General features: G+C 45.1%; 1 protein-coding gene across 1 annotated transcript in view; it reads left to right on the top strand.

The window, feature by feature from the left end:
* BLTP3B (bridge-like lipid transfer protein family member 3B) overlaps positions 1-16,499 on the top strand; it is a 62,993-nt gene extending 46,494 nt beyond the window's left edge. The window contains exons 16-21 of the mRNA XM_069968728.1: positions 852-994; positions 1,435-1,585; positions 6,296-6,552; positions 8,907-9,015; positions 10,310-10,512; positions 16,132-16,499. Coding sequence (XP_069824829.1) covers positions 852-994; positions 1,435-1,585; positions 6,296-6,552; positions 8,907-9,015; positions 10,310-10,512; positions 16,132-16,254 — 986 coding nt within the window. The 3' untranslated portion in view covers positions 16,255-16,499. The remainder of the gene's footprint in view (positions 1-851; positions 995-1,434; positions 1,586-6,295; positions 6,553-8,906; positions 9,016-10,309; positions 10,513-16,131) is intronic.
* The last annotated feature ends 4,732 nt before the right edge of the window (positions 16,500-21,231 follow it).

Below are 21,231 nucleotides of genomic sequence, written 5' to 3' on the forward strand. Positions count from 1 at the left end.
AGTGTATTGTCATATATCAATGCTTTTATTGCTGGAAGGTGAATTATTGGGGGGCAAAATTTTCAGGAAACAAAATTTTTGTATAGGTCTTATAGGCCGTTCTTCTGTTGTTCTTACTAGAAATGTATGACTCGACTGGGTGTTATCAATTGAGGGCGTGTCCCTACACAGACTGACACTATCCAATCAAAGCTGACAGTGCTGGACTGTGTAGGGACACTCCCCCCAACTGGTAACACCCACTTGGTTATCAGGTCATACATTTCTAGTGAGAATAACAGAGGAGCAGCACATCAGAGCTCTAAGAAAAGGTGTTCCAGAATTGTTATTTCACGGGGAATACTAGTATTTAGTAAAGGGGACAGGTCAGGAGTGGTGACAGGTTCCCTTTAAGGTACCAATACACATGGAATAGCTGTTTGCTGAATGTTTATTTAGCCGACAGCTATCTCCCCCGATCCTTCCATACACATGAATGTGTGACCCGCTTGAGGGTTCATGTGTTTTGAATAGAGGTGGAGATGCCAGACTCCTGGTAGAGACTTATTTTTTCAAGAGCAAAAGGATGAGAGTTGAAATCTGACATGCCTGATCCTTCTTTTACCCTACATCATGTCAAAGAAGGAGAATTCAGAGGCCTTCATACACATTAGACTATTCGCCCATCCTGCTAAAATAAGGTTCTAAAATAGAAGATTGTTCAGGATAGGAGAGATGAGGGCTGGAGACTGATCTGTTTTTGTGAACGAGAGAGAGGCTGCACTATGTGTGAGAACACGAAGGAAACCAACCAGCATTTTACGCTATAATAGCCCATAACCTTTAACCATAACCTTGCTTCTTTCTCCTAGGCCTGGAAGACTTCACCTCTTTGAACTACCAGTCGGCGGTAGACACGGCCAGCGTGGAGCTACGGAACGAGGATTACTGTGTGTCGTCACCAGATGCTGTTAGCGCAGTGGATGAAAGTACACATGACTCCAGACAAGACGTGGTAATGATATACATCCTATCAAATGGCTATATATACTGTATGCTCTTCTTTTCTAGCCATAAAAGGAGCCTCTCAATTTTATGCTGTGGTGCCAGGCCTGCTCAGCCAGTCAGAAGCTGTATCTGGGTCCCACCTCCACTGCTGACTGGCTGAGCGGGCCTAACATGTTGTGTCCCAGGTCCCCACTAAGACCCAGAAGTGTCCGGGACCGGGGGGACACCAGAGCTGTGGGATACCGGCACCAGTGCTGGAGCGGGGGAGGTGAGCGCATGTGATGACTTTCATCCTCCCCCTCCCCAACACTCTGCCAAAAATCACCCCAGCCCGGAGTTTTCCTTTAACTTAGTAAGGGCTGCGATGTCACAGAAGGGGCGGGGTTAATTAATAAGAACTGATGTCATTGCCTGTCTCAAACTTCTCCCCCATTTTCTCCTCCATAGGTGTCTGTGGTTGTATTCAAAATTATCGGCGTCAATTGCGGGATCGACATCAAGGGAGAAGACGTCGCTGTTGGCCTTCAGGTTAACCAAGTGATACCAAAGCAGCTTGGGAATGTCAGTGTCTGGCAATACCTCAATAGCCGGAACACGAGTAAGTGATGGTGTTTCTGGAAGGGTGTGCATGTGGAAACTTTGTTATGCTACTCGTACCCAAAGGAAGTTCGGTTTGGGGGCCGGCAGACCGATACAGGCCGTTCCTCCCTTTGTATTTTTCATGTGTACTATTTCGTTTAGGGAGCTAAAATGCACCCCATACGGAACACATATACTGAGAGTGATGGCTTACTGGGGCAGGTGATAACTAATGGCGTCTAATACTTATATCTCGTTCCCAGCCACATAACACTGGCTGATCCAAGGGGGTCTGATGCAGGGACTCAACTGTCTCTCAATGTAAATGGAGTGTCACTCTTAATACAATCTCTATGGGAATTCCGAACGTTGATGACAACGCATGCTCGACTGCTGCTCCATTCATTCTCTCTGTGGGACTTTGGGGACAGAGATCAACTTCTCTCCAAGTAAATAGTAGTGTGCATGTGCTGCTGGCTTAATTTATTTACCATGAGACCTCCAAACATTGCTATGTCCCATAGACAGTGAACCACATGCTGCCAATCAATGTACTTGAAGGACAATTGTCCTCTGTTCTCATGACAGAAATTCCCATAGAGAATGAATGGAGCAGGAGTTGAGCATGCGCTGTCGGCAATGTTCAGCAATCCTAACTCACAGCTCCAGTTCCCTGGTCCCGGCCACTTCTGGGTCTGAGTGGGGGCATGGGACATGACTGGCTGAACTGGCCTATCACGTCACGTCCCAGGTCCCCACTCAGACCCAGAAGTGGCTGGGACAGGGGGACAGGAGCTGCAGGATACCGGCACCAGAGCGGGAGCTGGGGAGGTGAGCTCATGTTACTACTTATATCCTCCCACTCCACAGCCAAAAATCACCCCATCCCAGACTTCCCCTAGTGATGGATCCCCTTTAAAGGGTATCTTTTGCTGCCTTTGAATGTAAAGTTAGAGATCTTAGGTCTTAGAGATGAAGAAAAATTCCAAGACCAAGTATATTAGATGATTGTAGAATAATTTGTTCAGTTTAAGGCCCTGTCTGATTTTGATGGTACCTTTTTAGAAGCAAGTCTAGATGATGGTTATCCTTTATTGTGGGTCCAGTAGACCTTTTCACATGAAGTCACAAGAATTGGGGATTGAGTCTTCCAGAAGGTTGAATCCCCTTAGATTCTTGCCTGTGATTTCCGAGCAGTATTGTAAATCCCGGAGAGAAATTGCCCGGATTTGCAGAATTACGGCTTTGTAAAAACTATTGCTTTAAATGAATCTGTAAGGAAGGGGATGGCCTCACATGCGTACTGAGAGGGATTATGGAGAAAGAAACATATTCACATCCATCTGTTAGGAGATGAGGAGACGCCACCATGACGGGTACACTTTATCCCCAATATAAAGCAGAAATACACCATGATAAACAGGTAGCCATAGCCGCTTATTCTCCACAGACTACATGCAGATACTAAGCAGTCATAGTCTGATCATATAATGGCCAAAATGTGACCACTGCTCCCAAATCGATGGATCTCCAGATCTTGTAGTTTTAGAACAGCTGGAGGGCCGAATAGGGCCATTATATATGCATTTTCAATGTGTGTCTCTATGGTTACAGACTACATACAACTCTCCTGTAGTCAGATCTTACAGTCATGTATTACTCTGCTCTTTCTTCTACAAAGCAGTGGAAAAAGGGGCAAATGGAAGGGAGTAACACACAACTACAGGATCTGACTACTGAGGGTTAACTTGTAGTCTGTAACCATGGAGATCCTTGGGAGCTGTATACACAAAATGTAAAAACAAGATTATTTGATGTTTTAAAGCATTACATTGTTTATCCATTTTTTTTTAAATATCTATTCTTTGTGATCTGATCCAACCCCAAATAAGAACATGCATACATATAAGACTGCATGTTTTATTTTCTATTGATCCATAGGATTGACTATGTTGCAAACTTGAAATTAAAAACCTATGAACAGATGTATTTGTTAAAAGTCCTAATTTGGAAATAACGCAAACATGAAAATTAGTCTATGCTTCTTGTTTTAGGGTTAATTGTGTAACATGAATGGTAATCCTTTAAATGGCCACATGGTGGCACTGTTTTATTAGATTTGAATGGACACTGCAAGCTGTAGTACAGTTATAATTGCCAGATATAGTGGGTAGTATCTGTATATATTTCATTGGATAGTTAAAGATATGGTAAAAGAAAGCTTGTCCAGAAGTTCCGTATCATATGACATTGAGGTGGTGGAGTAAATGATATCTAGAGATAGAGAAGCTATATGTCTGTGTTTGGGGATCCATCTGTCTGTCTGTTCCCCCCTGCACAGTAGGTATCTGCTTTCCCCTTTCTCATAAAAAGATGGGATTGTGTTCAAGGAGCAGCCTGAATTCTTCTGCTTCTTCCTCAAAACTTTGACTGACAGGAGAGGTTTTCTATGGGGATTTCCTGCTCTGGACAATTCCCGACATGGACAGAGGTGGCAGCAGAGAGCACTGTGTCAGACTGGACAGAATACACCACTTCCTGCACAAACATTATCAAGGGGAAGTTATAAAGGGTTATTCCAAGATTAAAAGTTATATCCTGTGTGACTAGCTGATCAGTGGCGATACAACCATTGGGGCACCAACAGATCACAAGAATGGAGGTCCAATGTCCAGGGTTACTCCACTGTCACCATGTGTGTTCGACTTCCACTCTGTTCACTCTTTATTGGACTTCTGACCATAGCCTACCATGCATACTATACTACAACTTTTTTTTTTTTTTTAAATGGAACGACTGAACATGGCCAACTGCACGTTTGACTGACACTTTATGGGACTTCTTAACATAGATGGGGCACAGCGCCTATGATCAAAAGTTACACAGACAATGAATAGAGTGGTGGTCGAGCATATACATTGCTGTTCTAGTACCTTGAGGGAAAACAGACCTTCATTTTTGTAACACGGTGGTTCCGGTGGTCTCAGACTGATCATCTAGCTATTCCTTATGTTGCTGATAGGGATATCTTTTGATTTTGGCATAATCCCTTTAAGTGCCAATCTATTAGAAAATGTATTGGGGAGTGAAAATGTCCAGTTCCATGACTGAAATGACACCACTTTTCCGTAATATTTCCATTCTATCATTAACATGAATGGCATCCCATAGCTTCTGCCTTTATCCCGTACACACAAAAAAAAGTCCGGCACAAATTTTTTATTAAAGTATTGTATTGCCCCCCCCCCCCACAAAGTTATACAAATCACCAATAAACACTTATTACAGGAAATGCACATAAAGAGGGAGATTTATCAAACATGGTGTAAAGTGAAACTGGCTCAGTTGCCCCTAGCAACCAATTAGATTTCACCTTTCATTTTCCAGAGAGTCTGTGAGGAATGAAAAGTGGAATCTGATTGGTTGCTAGGGGCAACTGAGCCAGTTTCACTTTACACCATGTTTGATAAATCTCCCTCAAAGTGCTTTTTTCCCTGCACTTACTTACTACATCAAGGCTTCACTTCCTGGATAACATGGTGATGTCACTTCCTGGATAAAATGGTGATGTCACTTCCTGGATAACATGGTGATGTCACGACCCGACTCCCAGAGCTGTGCGGGCTGTGGCTGCTGGAGAGGATGATGGCAAGGGAATGCTCAGTGTCCCTCCAGTGCCCTGTGTCCCTCAGTGTCCCCCTGCCATCATCCTCTCCAGCAGCCACAGCCTGCACAGCTCTGGGAGTCGGGTTGTGACATCACCATTTTATCCAGGAAGTGACATCACCATGTTATCCAAGAAGTGAAGCCTTGATGCAGTAGTAAGTGCAGGCAAAAGAGCACTTTATGCGCATTTCCCGTAATTAGTGTATATTGGGGATTTGTATAACTTTTGGGGAGCAATACAATACTTTTAATAAAAAATTTCGCTGGACTTCTCCTTTAATAAAGAGATTATAATACACGGCTCACAGACATATCCCTGACTAAAGCGTGCCCAGTATTCTCCGTTCCAGCTTCTTCTCTCACTGTGAGACGCCATTGTTTGATGTTGAGCCTTCTTTATACTATTTAAGATGAATGGAACAAGATATTAAACGATCTTGATAAAATGGAGAGTTAGATGTATGGAGGCTGAGATGCACCATGGGGTGCCGTAATGTAAATGAGATAAATCAGATAGAAGTCTGATAGATGGCGGGTGTCTGTTCCCTATGGTGCCACATGTGTTGAGTTTCCTATATGTCCTATACCTACACCTGAAAGCAGAAAGCTCTACTAAGGCCTCATTCACACATTCAGTGACTTTTCTAGGCCGCAAAACTTCCAGCTATTTTTTTTTCTCTCCATTATCCGTGGAAAATTAGCCGTATTTGCATCAGTTTCCATAAAATGTGAGTAGTACTAGTTTGCATATATTAGACCCGTTTTTTTTATGGATGTCAGTGATGTGACATCCGTAAAAAATATGGATCCCGTAGACTTCTATTGGTAATCCGTACTGCAATCACAATCTGCACTAGGACATGTCCTTTTTTTATTGGACGGATTAAGGATCAAAATTAACACTGACTATGTGAAAAGCCCAATATAAAACAATGTGCTCTAAGTTGAACTGTGATTACGGACAACTTTACAGGACATGTGAATAAGGCCTAAGAGAGTCTTGGTGTTGCAATCTAATGAGGTCAATGAATTTGTATTAAGGTTGATAATTCTATCTCCTTAGACTCTGAACAAAAGTTGTCCATGGAGCAGAGGAAGTCCTGTCCGGAGATCAGCCTGAGACTGGAGACCGGCCCTAGCGCTAAGCGCCATTCCCTACTTGCTGCTGAGAACGGCTTCCTCCAGTGCCAAGTGACAGATTTCAGCTCCGAGTTCTTCACCTCCACCCTCGCGAACATCCATCACTTCATAGATGATGATTCGGTGCCTGAGGTTATGCCCATGAAGATACGAGTTCAGAAGGCAAAGCTACACTTACAGGTTGGTATCTATGCAAGTAGCTCTCGCTTTCCATAGCTTGCCTACATCACCTTGGTGGTCTCCTCAAGGAGATGTGTTACCTCCTCAGACCTCGACCTGTATCTATAAATTCTGGACTGGTCTACTAGAACATCCTACTAGTTTTGACTATGTAGAAAACTCTGATGGTTCACGTAGATATAGTGTCCCATGTAAAGGTAGGAACGGTCTTGTTCCATGTCTTAGCGCATGCATCAGAAGTGCTCATAAACAAGGTCCCAAAATGGTCGCGGAGCTCGCCGTCTCCCGCCTGAAAGCCCCCCCCCCCACCCCACCCCCCGCGCAGCTCTGCCGCCCGATCCACAATTCCCCCACATCCCCTGCCCCCATCACCCCATGGTCACCTCCCTGACCTCCGGGAACAAAAGAAGACTCAGGAGGCCGAAGCAGGATCCGGGACAGGTGAGATTATCCCTTAAAACTACTACTCCCATCATGTCCTGCTGACAGGTCATGATGTGAGTTGTAGTTCTTCAGCCTGTGGCCATACTTGCAGAACTACTACTCTCATCATGGTCTGTCAGTGGGGCATGATGGGAGTAGTAGTTCTGCAACCTGGATAGTTCCAAATGGCAAAACTATACAACTCCCATCATGAGGGACACGATGGGAATTAGTTTAGCTACCAGTGGCCATCCAGGTTGGAGAACTACAACTCCCATCATGACCTGCCAGCAGTGCATGATGGGAGTTGTAGTTTTGCCATCTGCGACCATCCAGGTTGCAGAACTACTACTCCCATCATACCTTGCTGACAGATCATGATGGGAGTTGTAGCTCAGCAAGCTGTGACCATCCAGTTTGCAGAACTACATCTCCCATCATGTCCTATTGGCAGGTCATAATGAAGGTTGTAGTTCTGCAACAGGTTAGAGGATGACACATGGCATGAGGGGGACACGGTGGCACGGTACATAAGGGGGGGAAGGGGGCACAGTACACGAAGGGGAGATGGTGGCACGGTACGCGAGGGGCTATGTGGGTACTTGTGATGTATGTTGGTATACTACTGAACATACTGAAAACACTTCCCCCCCCCCCCCCCCCCCCCCCAATCCGGAAATCCTGAAGGCATTTCCTGATGGTTTCCTGAAGGTAAAAACGGATTACTGTCAGTATAAACTGATATGGACGTGTGAATGGGGCCTTACACAAAGCCACATCAATGGGCCCACTGCCCTTAGTGGGTCTATATTGGAGTGGATGTATGGATCCTCATGCATATGTAACCATGGTCTATGAGAGCTACGCATGATGCTAGATTTACATAGGTTAGCTGTTGTCCCAAGGGGGAAACCTCCTAAGACTATGATGAGAACGGTCCACCGTAGCTTCGGATACTAGGTTGCTTACTGTTCAGTTTTTCTGCAGAATTGAATAATCTTGCTATGGCGTCCATTGACGTCAATGTGCGTACTACCAGGGGACACAAGAACAAGACTTTCTCCTTTGTAGTGAATAATAGAAAAGTCCCGAGCTTTGCCTTCCCTATAGCCACGTCTTCTCCAATCATCCATAGGATGACTGAAGCCGCCAGGAACATCTCGCTTAATTCCCGCTCATGAGAGGATGAAGTATATTTGATGAGAATGATTTTTTTACAATCTCACCACATGCCGAAACCCATTATATTACATTGCCCAATATCTATGAAACCCCGGGGATTCCCATAGCTCCCAGTACTATGTGTGAACATGAATCACCCCTAATAAAGGCTCCTTGAATTCCACCATAAATGTTCATTACGGTATAAATTACATATTAAGTGTGGTGCAATGCCGGCTCCCCGTACCACCAACCCTTCCCACCAGTATATGTATTATTAACCGGAAAATGGAGATAAATGGGCGAAATAAAGAAGAGGAGAACAAGACTGAAGAAAACATTTGCTTTCATTGTAGTCTCCTATACATTAGTAGTCATTGTGCGTTATATTGGGTGTCTGGTATGGTGCAGCAGTGCATTATGGGGGCAGCGGGGCTTCCAAACAATGAATATAAATACAACTACAGGAGCCTATTGATTCCCAATGATGAATGCATGGGAGAAAATCTAGCTGTATACATAACACTCACTCCTGGGCGTCTGTTATTGACGGCTGTGTGTGAAAGAATTAAAATCAATGTCCGTCCAGAACAACATGTTGTGTTTTTTTATATTCTAAATAGGAGGAATATTGTGAGCTAATGTATTTCTTTATATATCCTTATAGCGATCCGCGTTCTCCCGATACAGAGCGCCAAATCCCCAGCATAGTTATAGGCTTACATGCGGCTTATACAGGCTAGTGACCACCATTGTTTTTTATTCTATAGGATGATAGTCCCAGGAATAACAATAGTGACCCCGAGCCGGAGCCCATTGTCCTGAATATCGAGGACCTCTTAGTTGAGAGGTACGACGATGGTTCCTTCTGTATTAAAGGTAAGATGACCACTCCCAGTCCTTGTCCCCTACATCTTGAACGGACATCAGTTTCCCCATAGACATGAATGCTCGCTTCAGCTGAGAATTCATGTATCTTTAATATGGAAAAGGGCGTAGACACCTCAAGGGAGTACAAAGGGATTGAGCTTTAAAATTTAGCGTGTCCAATCCTTGTAGAATAAGAGAAGTGACAGACCCCTGTATACAGGAAGGATTGGAGGATTTGGTTGCCATTTACCTATTGTGTAACCCAGGGATGGGGAATGTTTGGCCCTCCAGCTGCAAAACTACAATTCCCAGCATGCCTGGACAGCCAAAGCTAAAGCTTTGGCTGTCCAGGCTTGCTGGGAATTGTGGTTTTGCAACAGCTGGAGGGCCGAAGGTTCCTCATTTCTGGCGTAAACATAGATTCATCACATTCTCTGTGTTGCCCATAGCAACCAATCACAGCTAAGCTTTCATTTCTCACATTGGTCTGGCAAAATGTAAGCTGAGCTGTGATTGGTTGCTATGGGCATGTCTAAACTTTATTGTGTTTAGCAGCTGTAATGGGTTAGGCCTAACTTAAAGGGTAGTCCCAATTTGCAGAGCTGAAGGCCCATGATGGATGAAAGGACGGATGGTGTGTGGTGTACTCCATTTATCAATGAAAAAAGTTTTTTTTCCTCAAATGGACCCCACCAATCAGATTGGTAACCACCATCCTGTGGATGGGGGGATAGCTTTGCAAGTAAGGAATACCCCTTTAAGTGGATTATCCACTTTTCAAATTTGACGGGTGTTAAAGAGGCCGGGTCCCATACACGCAGGGGATCAGCTGCATGTATGGGACCCATGCTGCTTCACAGTACAGGATCCGCAGTGGGTGTCGCTGCGGATCCGGTAGGTGTGAACATACCCTAAAGAGGTTATTCAGGCTTAGGAAAACATGGTGGCTTCCTGATAGAACACCACTCTTTTCCTTAGTTTGGGTATTACAGTTCAGTTCCATTGAAGTGAATGGAGCTGAATTTTAATACCACACACAACCTGAGGACAGGGGTGGCAATGTTTTTGCAAAAGTTCTTTTTCTGATACTGGAGAACCCCCTTTAAGAAATTTAAAGCATTACACAGTGGTCATTGAAAACAATGCCGACCTGTGTAATCCTCGCCCAAGTGAGCAACACTCCACCTAGTCACCTTCAAATTGTGGTTTCTATACCAAATAACATATTTAAAGTGGTCTTCTCCCAGGCCCTTTAAATTTTCAGGCTGACATTTATTTTTCTATATCTTTCTTTCATTTAAAGGTAATCCAGACTCCGACACCAGCAACAACCACAAAGAATTAAAGGAGATACCGTCTGTAAAGTCAGACGGTACTAACAGTATACAGCACAGAAGTTATGCTACAAAATGCACACAGACACTTTGTGACAGCCCCGCACCCCCGGATCCGCTGGATGTAAAAAGGAGCCACAGTCGGAAAGTGCCAGTGATTAGTATGGAACAGGTACGCTCTCCCTGTACATTGCTGGAAGGGATCAGCTCTGATGTCTTAATCATAGTCTTAGACTTTGACATTGGAATCACATCTGAGTATCCAGCTTCATTTTGTTATAAAGCTCTGAGATGAATGGGGAACAGTAAAGAAGAGATCAGGGACTGTCTACAATGATGAAGAGGTTTTATCTATGTATGGCAGTAAAGGCATTGTGCTTATAGTTTCATCTCTTAATACTTTGCTTCCCTTTTAGAGATTTCTATACAAAAAAATGTTGACTTCCTGCTGCCACAGGTAGGGGGAGCTCTTTGTATACGGCTGTATACAGATTACATTAATGTTAATAGTAGTTCTGTAAGCCTGTATGCATGAGTTCCCTGTATAAATGTATTCATTCTAGGTCCCTTGTCCTCTAAGGGTATGTTCACACGGAGTAAATGTGGTGGACTTTGGAATCCTGCCTGCCTCAGTGTCAAACGGCATCTCTAGCGGAGAGTGGAGGAGAGCAAAGGCACACGAGTTCTCCCATAGAGACGCTGTTAAACACTGAGGCAAGCGAGATTCCGCGGCAGAGCGTTCCGCCACGGAATTCTCCCACATGAACGCAGTGTGAACATACCCTCTTAGGGGACAAGGGTCCTATAATTAATACAATTATACAAGGAGCTCACTGCATACAGGCTTATAAGGCTTCTATTAACATCAATTGGAGCTGTATACAGCCGTGTACAAAGAGCTCCCCCTACCTGCGGTAGCAGGAAGTCCACCACATTTACGTAGTGTGAACATACCCTAAACAGAACGGTAGCATGCATGCCTGACCACTGCCCCCTTTCATCACTATGTAACTGCTGAAGATAGTCGAGTATAGCCTAGCAGAGGACCCCCACCACCCACTAGTTATCCCCCTTTTCCACAGATGTGTATGCTTTAATGCTAAATACTCATGTTTATGGTCATGTTTTAATGTAATTTTACATTTTTATAACTTTAATTTTGGACAAGCCAGGATAAAAACACACAAAAAAAAACTTCGGGTTTCATCAGTCCCTGCTGCTAACTACCTCCTTGTCCCCGACACATGAAGTGCTCACTCACTAGAGGCAGGTCAATGCTAAGGGCACTGATTAGCTAAGCAAGCAGGAAATAGGGAGCAGTGTCAAAGTGCCAAGTGTTGGGGATCAGGCAGATGAGTACAGTCTTTAAATAAAAAAAACAAACTACTTTCATATTTAAAAAAAAATAGAAGTAAAGGGTTAGAAAAAGCAGTGGCTTCATTCCAGAAACAGCACCACTCTTGACCTCAGTTTGGGTGTGGTTTTGCAGCTCTTAAAGTGAATAAAGCTGAATTGTAATACCACACACAACCTGAGGACAAGGGTGGCGCTGTTTTTTACAAGGAAGTAGCTTCATTTAAAAACCCCTTTTAAAGTGGTAATCCCAAGATTAAAAGCTATGCAGTTTCCAGTGTATAATTGATCTGTAGGGTTCCTACCACTCATCATGAGAACAGAGCTCAATTGCAGCAGCGATGCACATACTCGGCCACCACTCTATTGACCGACCATGGGAAATCTGAACTTTGCCAATCAGTGCCTATCAATGTTCTGAAGTCCCATAGAGAACGACTCAGTTGATGGCTGCCGCTTCTTTCACTTAAACAATTGATTTCTGTTGTCCTGATTTAAAGGGCATCCCAGTAGTAGGACCCCCACTGATTAGTCATCCACAGGATTGGGGGATAACTTTAAACCCTAGGATAACCACTTTAAGTGATCGCTGTTTCAATCATCCATGTTGAATTTTTGTGACTATCCCATCAATGTAGCTTGCAGAAGCCCATTCCCCTGCTGCAGAAACTACCACAATAACATATATGAAATGTATTTTTATTCATAGAAATTTTTGCATATTTTTTAAAGTGTTTTTAAAACTTCCTTTTAAGTTAGTAAAAAAAAAAAAATGCAGTGTGCGCTATGGCGTGTATTCATATTACTGTCTTCACTGTATGGGAACACTCTAGTCTGTAAACACACCAATGTACTCCTTTGATTCTGCCCTGGTCAATTTTGACTAATGATCAAAGGGTTAAAGGGAACCTGTTACATTAAAAATGTAGTCCAGTCCGTGGGCATCATGTTATAGAGCAGGTGGAGCGGAGCGGATTGATATATAGCTTTGTGGTGATAACTTGCCATTAATTCATATAAACCTTTGCTCACTCTGAGCTCAATAGTCAAGTGGGCGGTCTTAGTTATTGTTTGTTTAAAGAGCTCTGTCAATCCTGAAAATTTTTATACAAAACTATATGTCAATCTGCTCGGCTCCTCCTGCTTTGTGACAAGATAGCTATAGATCTGTCTGCATTTTCAATGTGACAAGTTCCCTTTAAAGGGAATGCGTCATTAGAAAATGACTTTGTTTTAAATTTTTTTTTTTTTTTTTAATATTTGGTGACTTTTTTTCTGGTGACTTTTTTTCTAATTTTCTATTTTTCTCTCCATGATAAAATAATCCTGAAATCTTGCAGTTTTTATTCTCACCACTGGGGATAAAACTAAGCTGAGACTTCCTGTTGTGTTTGTGGTAATAAGAGGAGGCTGCTGGAAAGTGATTTGTACAGCATTGCAGCGTCATGTGACAGCAGTAAATAGAGGCGACAATAGCAGCTCCCAGTTGAATGACCTCTTCAAAGGTCACAGAGTATGGCCAGTAACGTTTCACATTCATCTCATATTGTTGTCTATGTCCATGAGTCTTGTAGTAAAGCATGTCTCTAAATGCTGTTAAGAACAGTTCAGACAAGATGTCTCCAGTCTCCATAACAATGTACAAAAAATGAAAAGAAAAAAAAATAGTAAAAAAAAAATTAGACAAAAAGAACAGTTTTTGTATACGATACCCCTTTAAATTACCGCGATTGGCGGTTCCACATATTCCAGCTGTATTGGCGATTGTTAAGGGGTTAATTTCTGAGATACGCTATTCGCTTCATATCCGCATTTGGCTTTTAATTTCTCTTTATAGACATACCCATTGTATCTTAGTTATCTTTTTTTTTTGGTTCAGATGAAATGACTGCACTTTAGGGAAATGCTCGATAAAAGAGACTAATAGAATTCAGTGTAATTGTAGATCATACAAAAGTTAAAGGCAAGAAATGATGATTTCCATAAAAGAAAAAATATATATATAGAAAAAAAACATCTTAGTCTGCTCTGTGAACTCAGTGTCCAGATTAATTATCACTTAATCACTTATGTCTTTGAAGTGCGGCGTGTAATCAGAAGATCCCGGGCCCCGTCCACCTCTTATGTCTCCGAGGAGATTGACGCGCTCTTTGACGAATTCCAGATTAATAAGCGTCTCGCGCTGAAATATTTATTGGGCTTTTGTGATTGCAACTGCTGTGCTCAAAAAAAAAAAAAAAAAAAAAAAAAGATAAGCGTCTCTGAACGGGGTCTCCTTCTTGTCGTCTTTTCGGATTCAATCAGCATTGTTCATTGTGGCAATTGTTATGTAGTTTGCTTTAACATGGCCACTTTCCTCCAGAAACAGCGCCACTCTTTTTTTCTCAGTTTGGGTTTGGTATTGCAGCTAGGTTCAATTAACTTCCTCTTGCCGCCGCACTGTTAATTAACGTCGCTGCAGCCTATGCCCGATGCTGCAGCGACGTTAATTAACGATCCAGGAAGACACAGGTGCAGGAGCTGCGCCTGTGTCATCCGCAGTGATAGCTGGGGACCCGCCGCAACTCTCGGCACCAGAGCGCAGCATACCTATAGTTACTGCAGTCAGCACGACCGCAGCATCTATAGGGCTTCTGACAGAGAATCCTCTCTCCAGTGTCCATCGGGGCTCTGCGAAGTGATCGCAGAGCCCCGATGGTAGCCATGGAAACCAGAAGCCTCAGGCTTCCGGTTTCCTGGCTACGGAAGCCGGCAGGGGTCGGGAGGGAAGGCTGGGCACGTGGGGCGCGCGCCCGTGAGCTCTGCCTCCTCCCCCTCTCCCCTGCCGCTGTTACAAGATAGTAACAGCGGCAGGGGACAGAGGAGAAGGGGCAGACATACAGACATCAGCTTACGGGATCATTATGATCCCATAAGCTGCTGCCAAAACACAACCTCGGCATTGATGCATCAATGACCCAAGGTCATGAAAGGGTTAAAGTGAATGGATCCAGAGGTCTAATGTAAAAGGACCTTAACTGGTTTCTCCCTCTGTTAAGCTACGTTTACACGGAACGATAATTCGCCCGATCGTACGATTAATGATGTCGGAGTAACGATTTTTTTGTTCATAACGATCAGCGTTTAGAGGGAACGATATATCGTACGGAAAAATCGTTTTAAGATCGCCCACTCGCAGCCCCCTGCGCCGGCTCGATCGCTACCCCCACCACCCTAATCGCCACCTCCGCCGCCGCTCCGATAGCCCCCGCCAGGAGCATACCTTACCTGCTCAGCGTAGCAGGTGTTCAAAATTCCCGGCTCCCCTCTTCAGTGCACTGATTGGCTGAAGAGGAGCTGTTTGAAATTCCCGGCTTTCCCCTTCAGCCAATCAGTGCACTGAAGAGCGGAGTCGGGAATCTTGAACACCCGCGGCGGTGATCAGGTAAGGTATGCTCGGCGGGGGTGCTGATTGGCTGGCGGGGGGGGGCGTTCGGCCCAGTGGGGCTGCTGATCAGCCGGCGGGGGGGGGCCTTCGCCCCGGCGGGGGTGCTGATCGGCCGGCGGGGGTGCTGATCGGCCGGCTGGGGGGGCCTCCGGGGCACCAGGGGGGGGGGCAATCGAGCCGGCGCAGGGGGCTGTAGGATGCGGGGCCGGGCTGCGGGGGGTCGAGCTACGGGGGGGGCCAGGCTGCGGGCGGGCGGACGACGACCGTTTACACGAAGCGATCGGCGAAATTTTAGCGAACGACGAATGATGATTTAAGAACATGTTGAAAGATCAAAATGAACGATTTCGCGCTTTGGCGTTTGATCGTTCGCTGCGTTTACACGTACGATTATCGTTCGAATTCGATCGTTATCGCGCTAATTCGCACGATACTTGTTACATGTAAACGCACCTTTACTCCTTCAAATCAATCACAGGGTGCTTATTTGTTTCTATGGCAACAAGAGCCCAATGAAGGCCCACAGCTTTGCCACGTTATACCCATGTGGTGACATAAAATGCAAATATCAGAACAGGTTTCTCATGGTCAATGCCAGGAGTAGTAACGGGGGGAGGGGGATTATATAGAAAAGATTCTACTTTAAGGGGACCTGGCACCACTCCGGGCCTGTATGTTTCAACAAAGCCCTGCAATGCCTATGGAATACCAATTCTAAAGCCTCTTTCCTTATAGCTATGTGATGGGCCGTTCCTCTGTTTTTCTTACCAGAAATGCACTCAGTAACCAACTGGGTGTTGCCAATTGGAGGCGTGTCACTTCAATATGAGCCAATCAGAGCTGCCAGTGCTGGACTGTGTAGGGACACCCCCCCCCCCCCAACTGGTAACACCCACTTGGCTATTTAGTCATAGATTTCTAGTGAGAATAACAGGAAGTGCAATTTCTTGTTTTACTTTTGCTCTGTAAGCATAACCTTATTTATTTTATTTTTCTTTCTTTTTTTTTCAGCTTCTCGACGAAAATGAATGTCTAAAGCAGGAACTGGCCAAAACTAAGATGGCTCTTGCCGAGGCCCACATGGAAAGGGATAGCTTACTTCATCAAATTAAGAGGCTAACGCTGGCCAAATAGCACGGTCTCTTGGATTTTGTACTGGACTATAACCGGATGGATGTTTTAGAAGCATTTACGACTGTGGCTAGATTATCTCCATTAGAAATTCACTAAGAATAAAACTGACGTCACCAGGGCCATTTTAGTTTTGCGATGGAGGAGAAGATAACGCAATATAAAGACTATGAAGTGTTTTACATGACCATCATCACAATGCAATCATAAAGGCTCCATTGTCTTCAAGGGTTAGAAAGAAGGCGCCACTCTTACAGTTACTGTTACAGTTCAATCCCATTGACTTAAATGGGTAGAGCTGCACCGCCAGACACAGCATATATAGAAGAGTGGTACCGTTTCTTGCTTTTAGTCCCGGACAAGCCCCCTTTAAAGGGGTATTCCACTCAAACATAACTTTTACTATGTTGCTGCCCATGGTGAGACTAACAATTTCTTCCATACTTGTTATTCAGTCTCCTTCTCCCAGTTCTGAGCTGCTGCTTTTTGCTGAAGACACAAAAATCTGTGTGTGAGGTTTTTTCTCCATCTCCCCCTCCTCCCTTCTGAGACAGCTGATGTAAACATCCCTGGCAGGCTTTATCTGCATCATTGTAGCTTATTTGCAATGCCAGGAGGATAGATCACAGTTAGTTCATTAGCAACTTGACCTTTTATGAACCCTCCCAGCAATACCAAGAAGCTACAAAGTTGCAGATGCATCCTGCCAGGAACTTGTTTACATCAGCAGTGTCCGAAGGGAGGGAGAGACAGAGAAAAGCTCACACACAGATTTTTGTGTCTTCAGCAGAAAGCAGCAGTTCAGAACTGGGGTAAGGAGACTGAATAGATAACAAGTATGGAAGGAATTGTTAGTCTCGCCATGGGAGGCAACATATCAAAAGTTATGTTTGAGCGGAATACCCCTTTTAACTGTGTCTATTACACTTTAAAAGATGAAGCTCTGACATATTTTTTCAAAGTATTAAAAAAAAAAAGTAAGTTTTGGGAAATTGTTTAATTATTTAAGGAAAGTGTAACAGCAAGTAATGTTAATTATCTTTAGGAGGAATTGGTTTTAATATTGTTTAAAAATTATTTTAAAATTTTTATTTGCACTATCAATAAATAATTTGATGCAGCTGCATTGATTTCTTTGTGGTTGTTGTTTATTTTAGGGCATGGTTTACTTAAAGGGAAATTGTCACCTTTAAAAAGTCTGATCGGCCTGTACAGTGTTAAAGAGCAGGAGGAATTGTGCAAATAGAACTTTTATTTCATTCATTTAAAGGATTAGAAAAAAATTGCTGCTTTCTTCCAGAAACAGCGCCACTCTTGTCCTCAGTTTGTGTGAGGTATTGCAGCACCGTTCCATTGAAGTTGATGAAACAGAGCAGAGTTTCCCGGTACAAACAAACCCCCAGGACTTACATTAGGACTGTACTATTACGCAAAATGATTATTAGCCGTATTCGGGTGATATTGGCCGTTACCTGCGATAATCGTCTTGTGTAATAGAAGGCAACGATCAGCCGACATGAACGATGTCTGCTGATCGTTGCTGTCATTTGTCTTTCAACATGTTGAAAGACAAACAACTAATATAGCAGCGATCTGCTGCCGCCACACCGCGGAATTGGAGCGGCGGCAGCAGACCGCTGCTGTCTGCTATGGGCTGCTCGGACAATCTAGTGATCACGCGGGCAGCTCCCCGCAGCCCCCCTGCACTCACCTGCTCGCTGCTAATGCACGTAATAGCGGCAGCAGCGAGCGGGGAACATTTACTGTTGACCCCGTCCTCTTCTCCCGCCGCCATTTTGTGACGATGATGTCACAAGCGGGATACAGGCCTGGTCTTCCATCTCTTCAGCGTGCGCACCAGCAGCCTTTTCATTGGCTGGAATGCATCACAAGGCTTTCAGCTTGCTTAGCTCTGATTGACTGAAGCTGGAAGCCATGTGATGCGGTCCAGCCAAAGAAAAGGCTGCCGGTGCGCACGCCTTGGGAACCCGGAAGTAAAGAAAATCTGAAGACGTTGACGGGGACCACGGCCGTCGGGATTTTCGAATGGCGATCGATAGGATCGGTGTCTGTTAGGGTTTTTTTTTTTTCTGACGCCGGATTTGTCCTTTAAAAAGTATCTGTCATTAAAAGAATAAAACGGAAAAAAAAAACCCAAACCTTTTACTATGTCACAGAGACCTATCAAAGATTTGATCGGTTGGAGATTCAGACCATGACCGATCAGGAGAACAAGCTGGGAGAAGTATGTGCTTAACCCATTCACTTCCAGCGCTACAGGATCATCCAGGTCTCATAGACAAAGAGCGGGTAGAGGAGCCCGGTTGTCTCTGCACTCATTCTACTGATCTGTCCGTGTCTAGATACACTGATAAAAGCTTTTGTCCCTGACTGTGATGTTGTCTGCTATTGATATGGTATGTCAAAGACCACCATCCTGGACACAAGAGTAGAGCACACGTTGCCATGATGCAATGGTAGAAATGATGGGTCAGGCCAGTCACCAATGGGATAGCCACCCACCCTGCAGTCCAGAAGGCAGACAGCTGGTGTCCTTACAGGAAATGTGAATACTGGTGCCCATTACAGATGAACCAACCTCAAGTCGGCTTGGGTTCGTCAAAACCCGAAAGCTCGGCATTCGATTACCGGTGGCTGCAGAGTCTGGAAAACATGAATGCAGTCATAGGCTGTATGTATGTTTTCCAGGACTTCCTAGGGCTGAATCGAACCTTAGTCACCAGTAATCGAATGCCGATTGATCAGACTAGACTAGAGCATGCAGATCTCTAATGGCCACCTAATGCACAGTGTATCCGGGAATGTTCCAAGTTGGGCAAATGTTTTGTTTCTGCATGGCAAACAGTGAATGTCCATCTCTAAAGCAGGCCATACTATACCATACCTCCCAACCGTCCTGGATCCAGCGGGACAGTCCCGGTTTTGAGGTGATGTCCCGCTGTCCCGGAAGGGCCCCCATGTGTCCCGCTGTCCCCCACCCCGGCGTTCGCACCGGCAGCTGCAGCTCTTATACTGTGAGTGCTCCTAATGAGAGCTCACAGCGACACCTACTGGCCGGGCGTATGTCCCTCCTGACACCGCTCCCGACGCTGAGGAGGTGATGCACAAGCTTCTGGTGCAGGCTTCCTCTTCCAGCCCCGCGGTGCCCGCACTCCTCTCCTGATTGGCACAGATGATGTGAGAAGAATGTGGGCACCGTGGAGCTGGAAAAGGAAGCCCATAGTTGCCAACAGTATAACCCGGTAAGCCCCGCCCCCTGCGCCCACCGCGCAGCTAACTAACCAGCAGAGTACACAGGGAGAGAGGAGGAGAGACGCCATGGACAACTAGAAATATGGTGAGACTGATCCATTATACTTACCATATTTCTAGTTGTCCATGGCGTCTCTCCTCCTCTCTCCCTGTGTACTTTGCTGGTTAGTTAGCGCTGCGGTGGGTGCCGGGGGCGGGGCTTACCAGGTCATACTGTTGGCAACTACGGGAGCCTGCACCAGAAGCTCCACGAGATTGGGTATTAAGGGGCATACTAAGAAGGTACTAAGGGGCATACTAAGAGGGGTACTAAGGGGCATACTAAGGGGGTATTAAGGGGCATACTAAGGGGGGTACTAAGGGCATACTAAGGAGCATACTAAGGGGGTACTAAAGGGAATACTGAGAAGGTACTAAGGGTATACTAGGGGCATACTAAGGGGAATACTAAGAAGGTACTAAGGGGCATACTAAGAAGGTACTAAGGGGGGTACTAAGGGGATAATAAGAGGCATTCAACATAGGGGCATACTAAATACCATGTGGGGGCTAAAAATGAGGGGTTATAATATGTGGGGGCTACAAAAGGGGCTATACTATGTGCTTTTGGGGGTCTCCTGCACAGGAATGGGGCCTATACTATATAGGGGCTGCTACGGGGGAGGGCTATACTCTATGGGGACTGCTGCACAGGGGGAGGGGAAAGATGGCAAGGAACACAAAACTGAAGCAGAAAAGACGTCCCCTGTGAGTCACCGAATACCTGCAATACAATCACCTATAAGGTCTGCAGGTGTACAGTCTCATCTACCGCTATATGGTGACTGCTGAGGGAGAGTACTGGTCTTTGTATAGTGTAAGTTATGTAGTAATGGTATAAGGGGGGGATAACTCACTATGTGGTGAAGATCTGGTGATAATATTTGTTTCTTATGTAATGGTAGCAGGTGATGCGGTTATGAGGGGCGTGTCTGGGGGGCGTGGCTACGGGGCGTGGCACATTGCCGTGACTGTCCCTCTTTCCTCTGCGCAAAAGTTGGGAGGTATGCTATACCATAGCAGTTGGCCATATGCTCCAGCTCCTACTGTACATATGTATGTTCTGCTTCATAACAAGCCACAGATATTCACATATGGTGCAATACTTTAAAAGGGGTTTTCATAAAATTGAAGAAAAAAAAAAACCACAAAAAAAACTATACTTACCTACTCCTATTTCCCTGCAACTCCTATTTGGCTCCTTCTGGCCTTTTGATCTGTCATCTTCCCGCAGGACATGCCCTGCTCAACCAATCGCTGGCCATAGTGGTGTCACGGCTGGGGATTGGCTGAGCCGACAGGTCTTGCTCTGTGTACTCATCTGGAAACAAGACAGATCAGGGGATCGAAAGGAGCCAAACGGTACCTGCAGGGGACCAGGGGTTAGGTAAGTATGTTTTTCTTTTAGTTTTTTCTTAATGGCCCCAGCAGCAGGCCTGGCGTCAGCACAGGGCTTACCTGGGCAAGTGACTGGGCCCACAGTGTCTCTAGGGGCCCAGAGAGGAAGAGGGGCCTGGTGTTCTAATGTTCATCCCGCTAACTGTAGCGCAGGGTGAGCAGGCTGAACATCAGAAGACAAGAGATGGAGCAGGACCTGCACAGAGAGAGAAAAGAGTGAAGGACCTGATCACATGACCATAAGGTCCTCAACCTCACAGTGTGAAGAGC

This window comes from Dendropsophus ebraccatus, chromosome 1, assembly GCF_027789765.1.
Source record: "Dendropsophus ebraccatus isolate aDenEbr1 chromosome 1, aDenEbr1.pat, whole genome shotgun sequence".
In the NCBI taxonomy this organism is placed as follows: domain Eukaryota; kingdom Metazoa; phylum Chordata; class Amphibia; order Anura; family Hylidae; genus Dendropsophus; species Dendropsophus ebraccatus.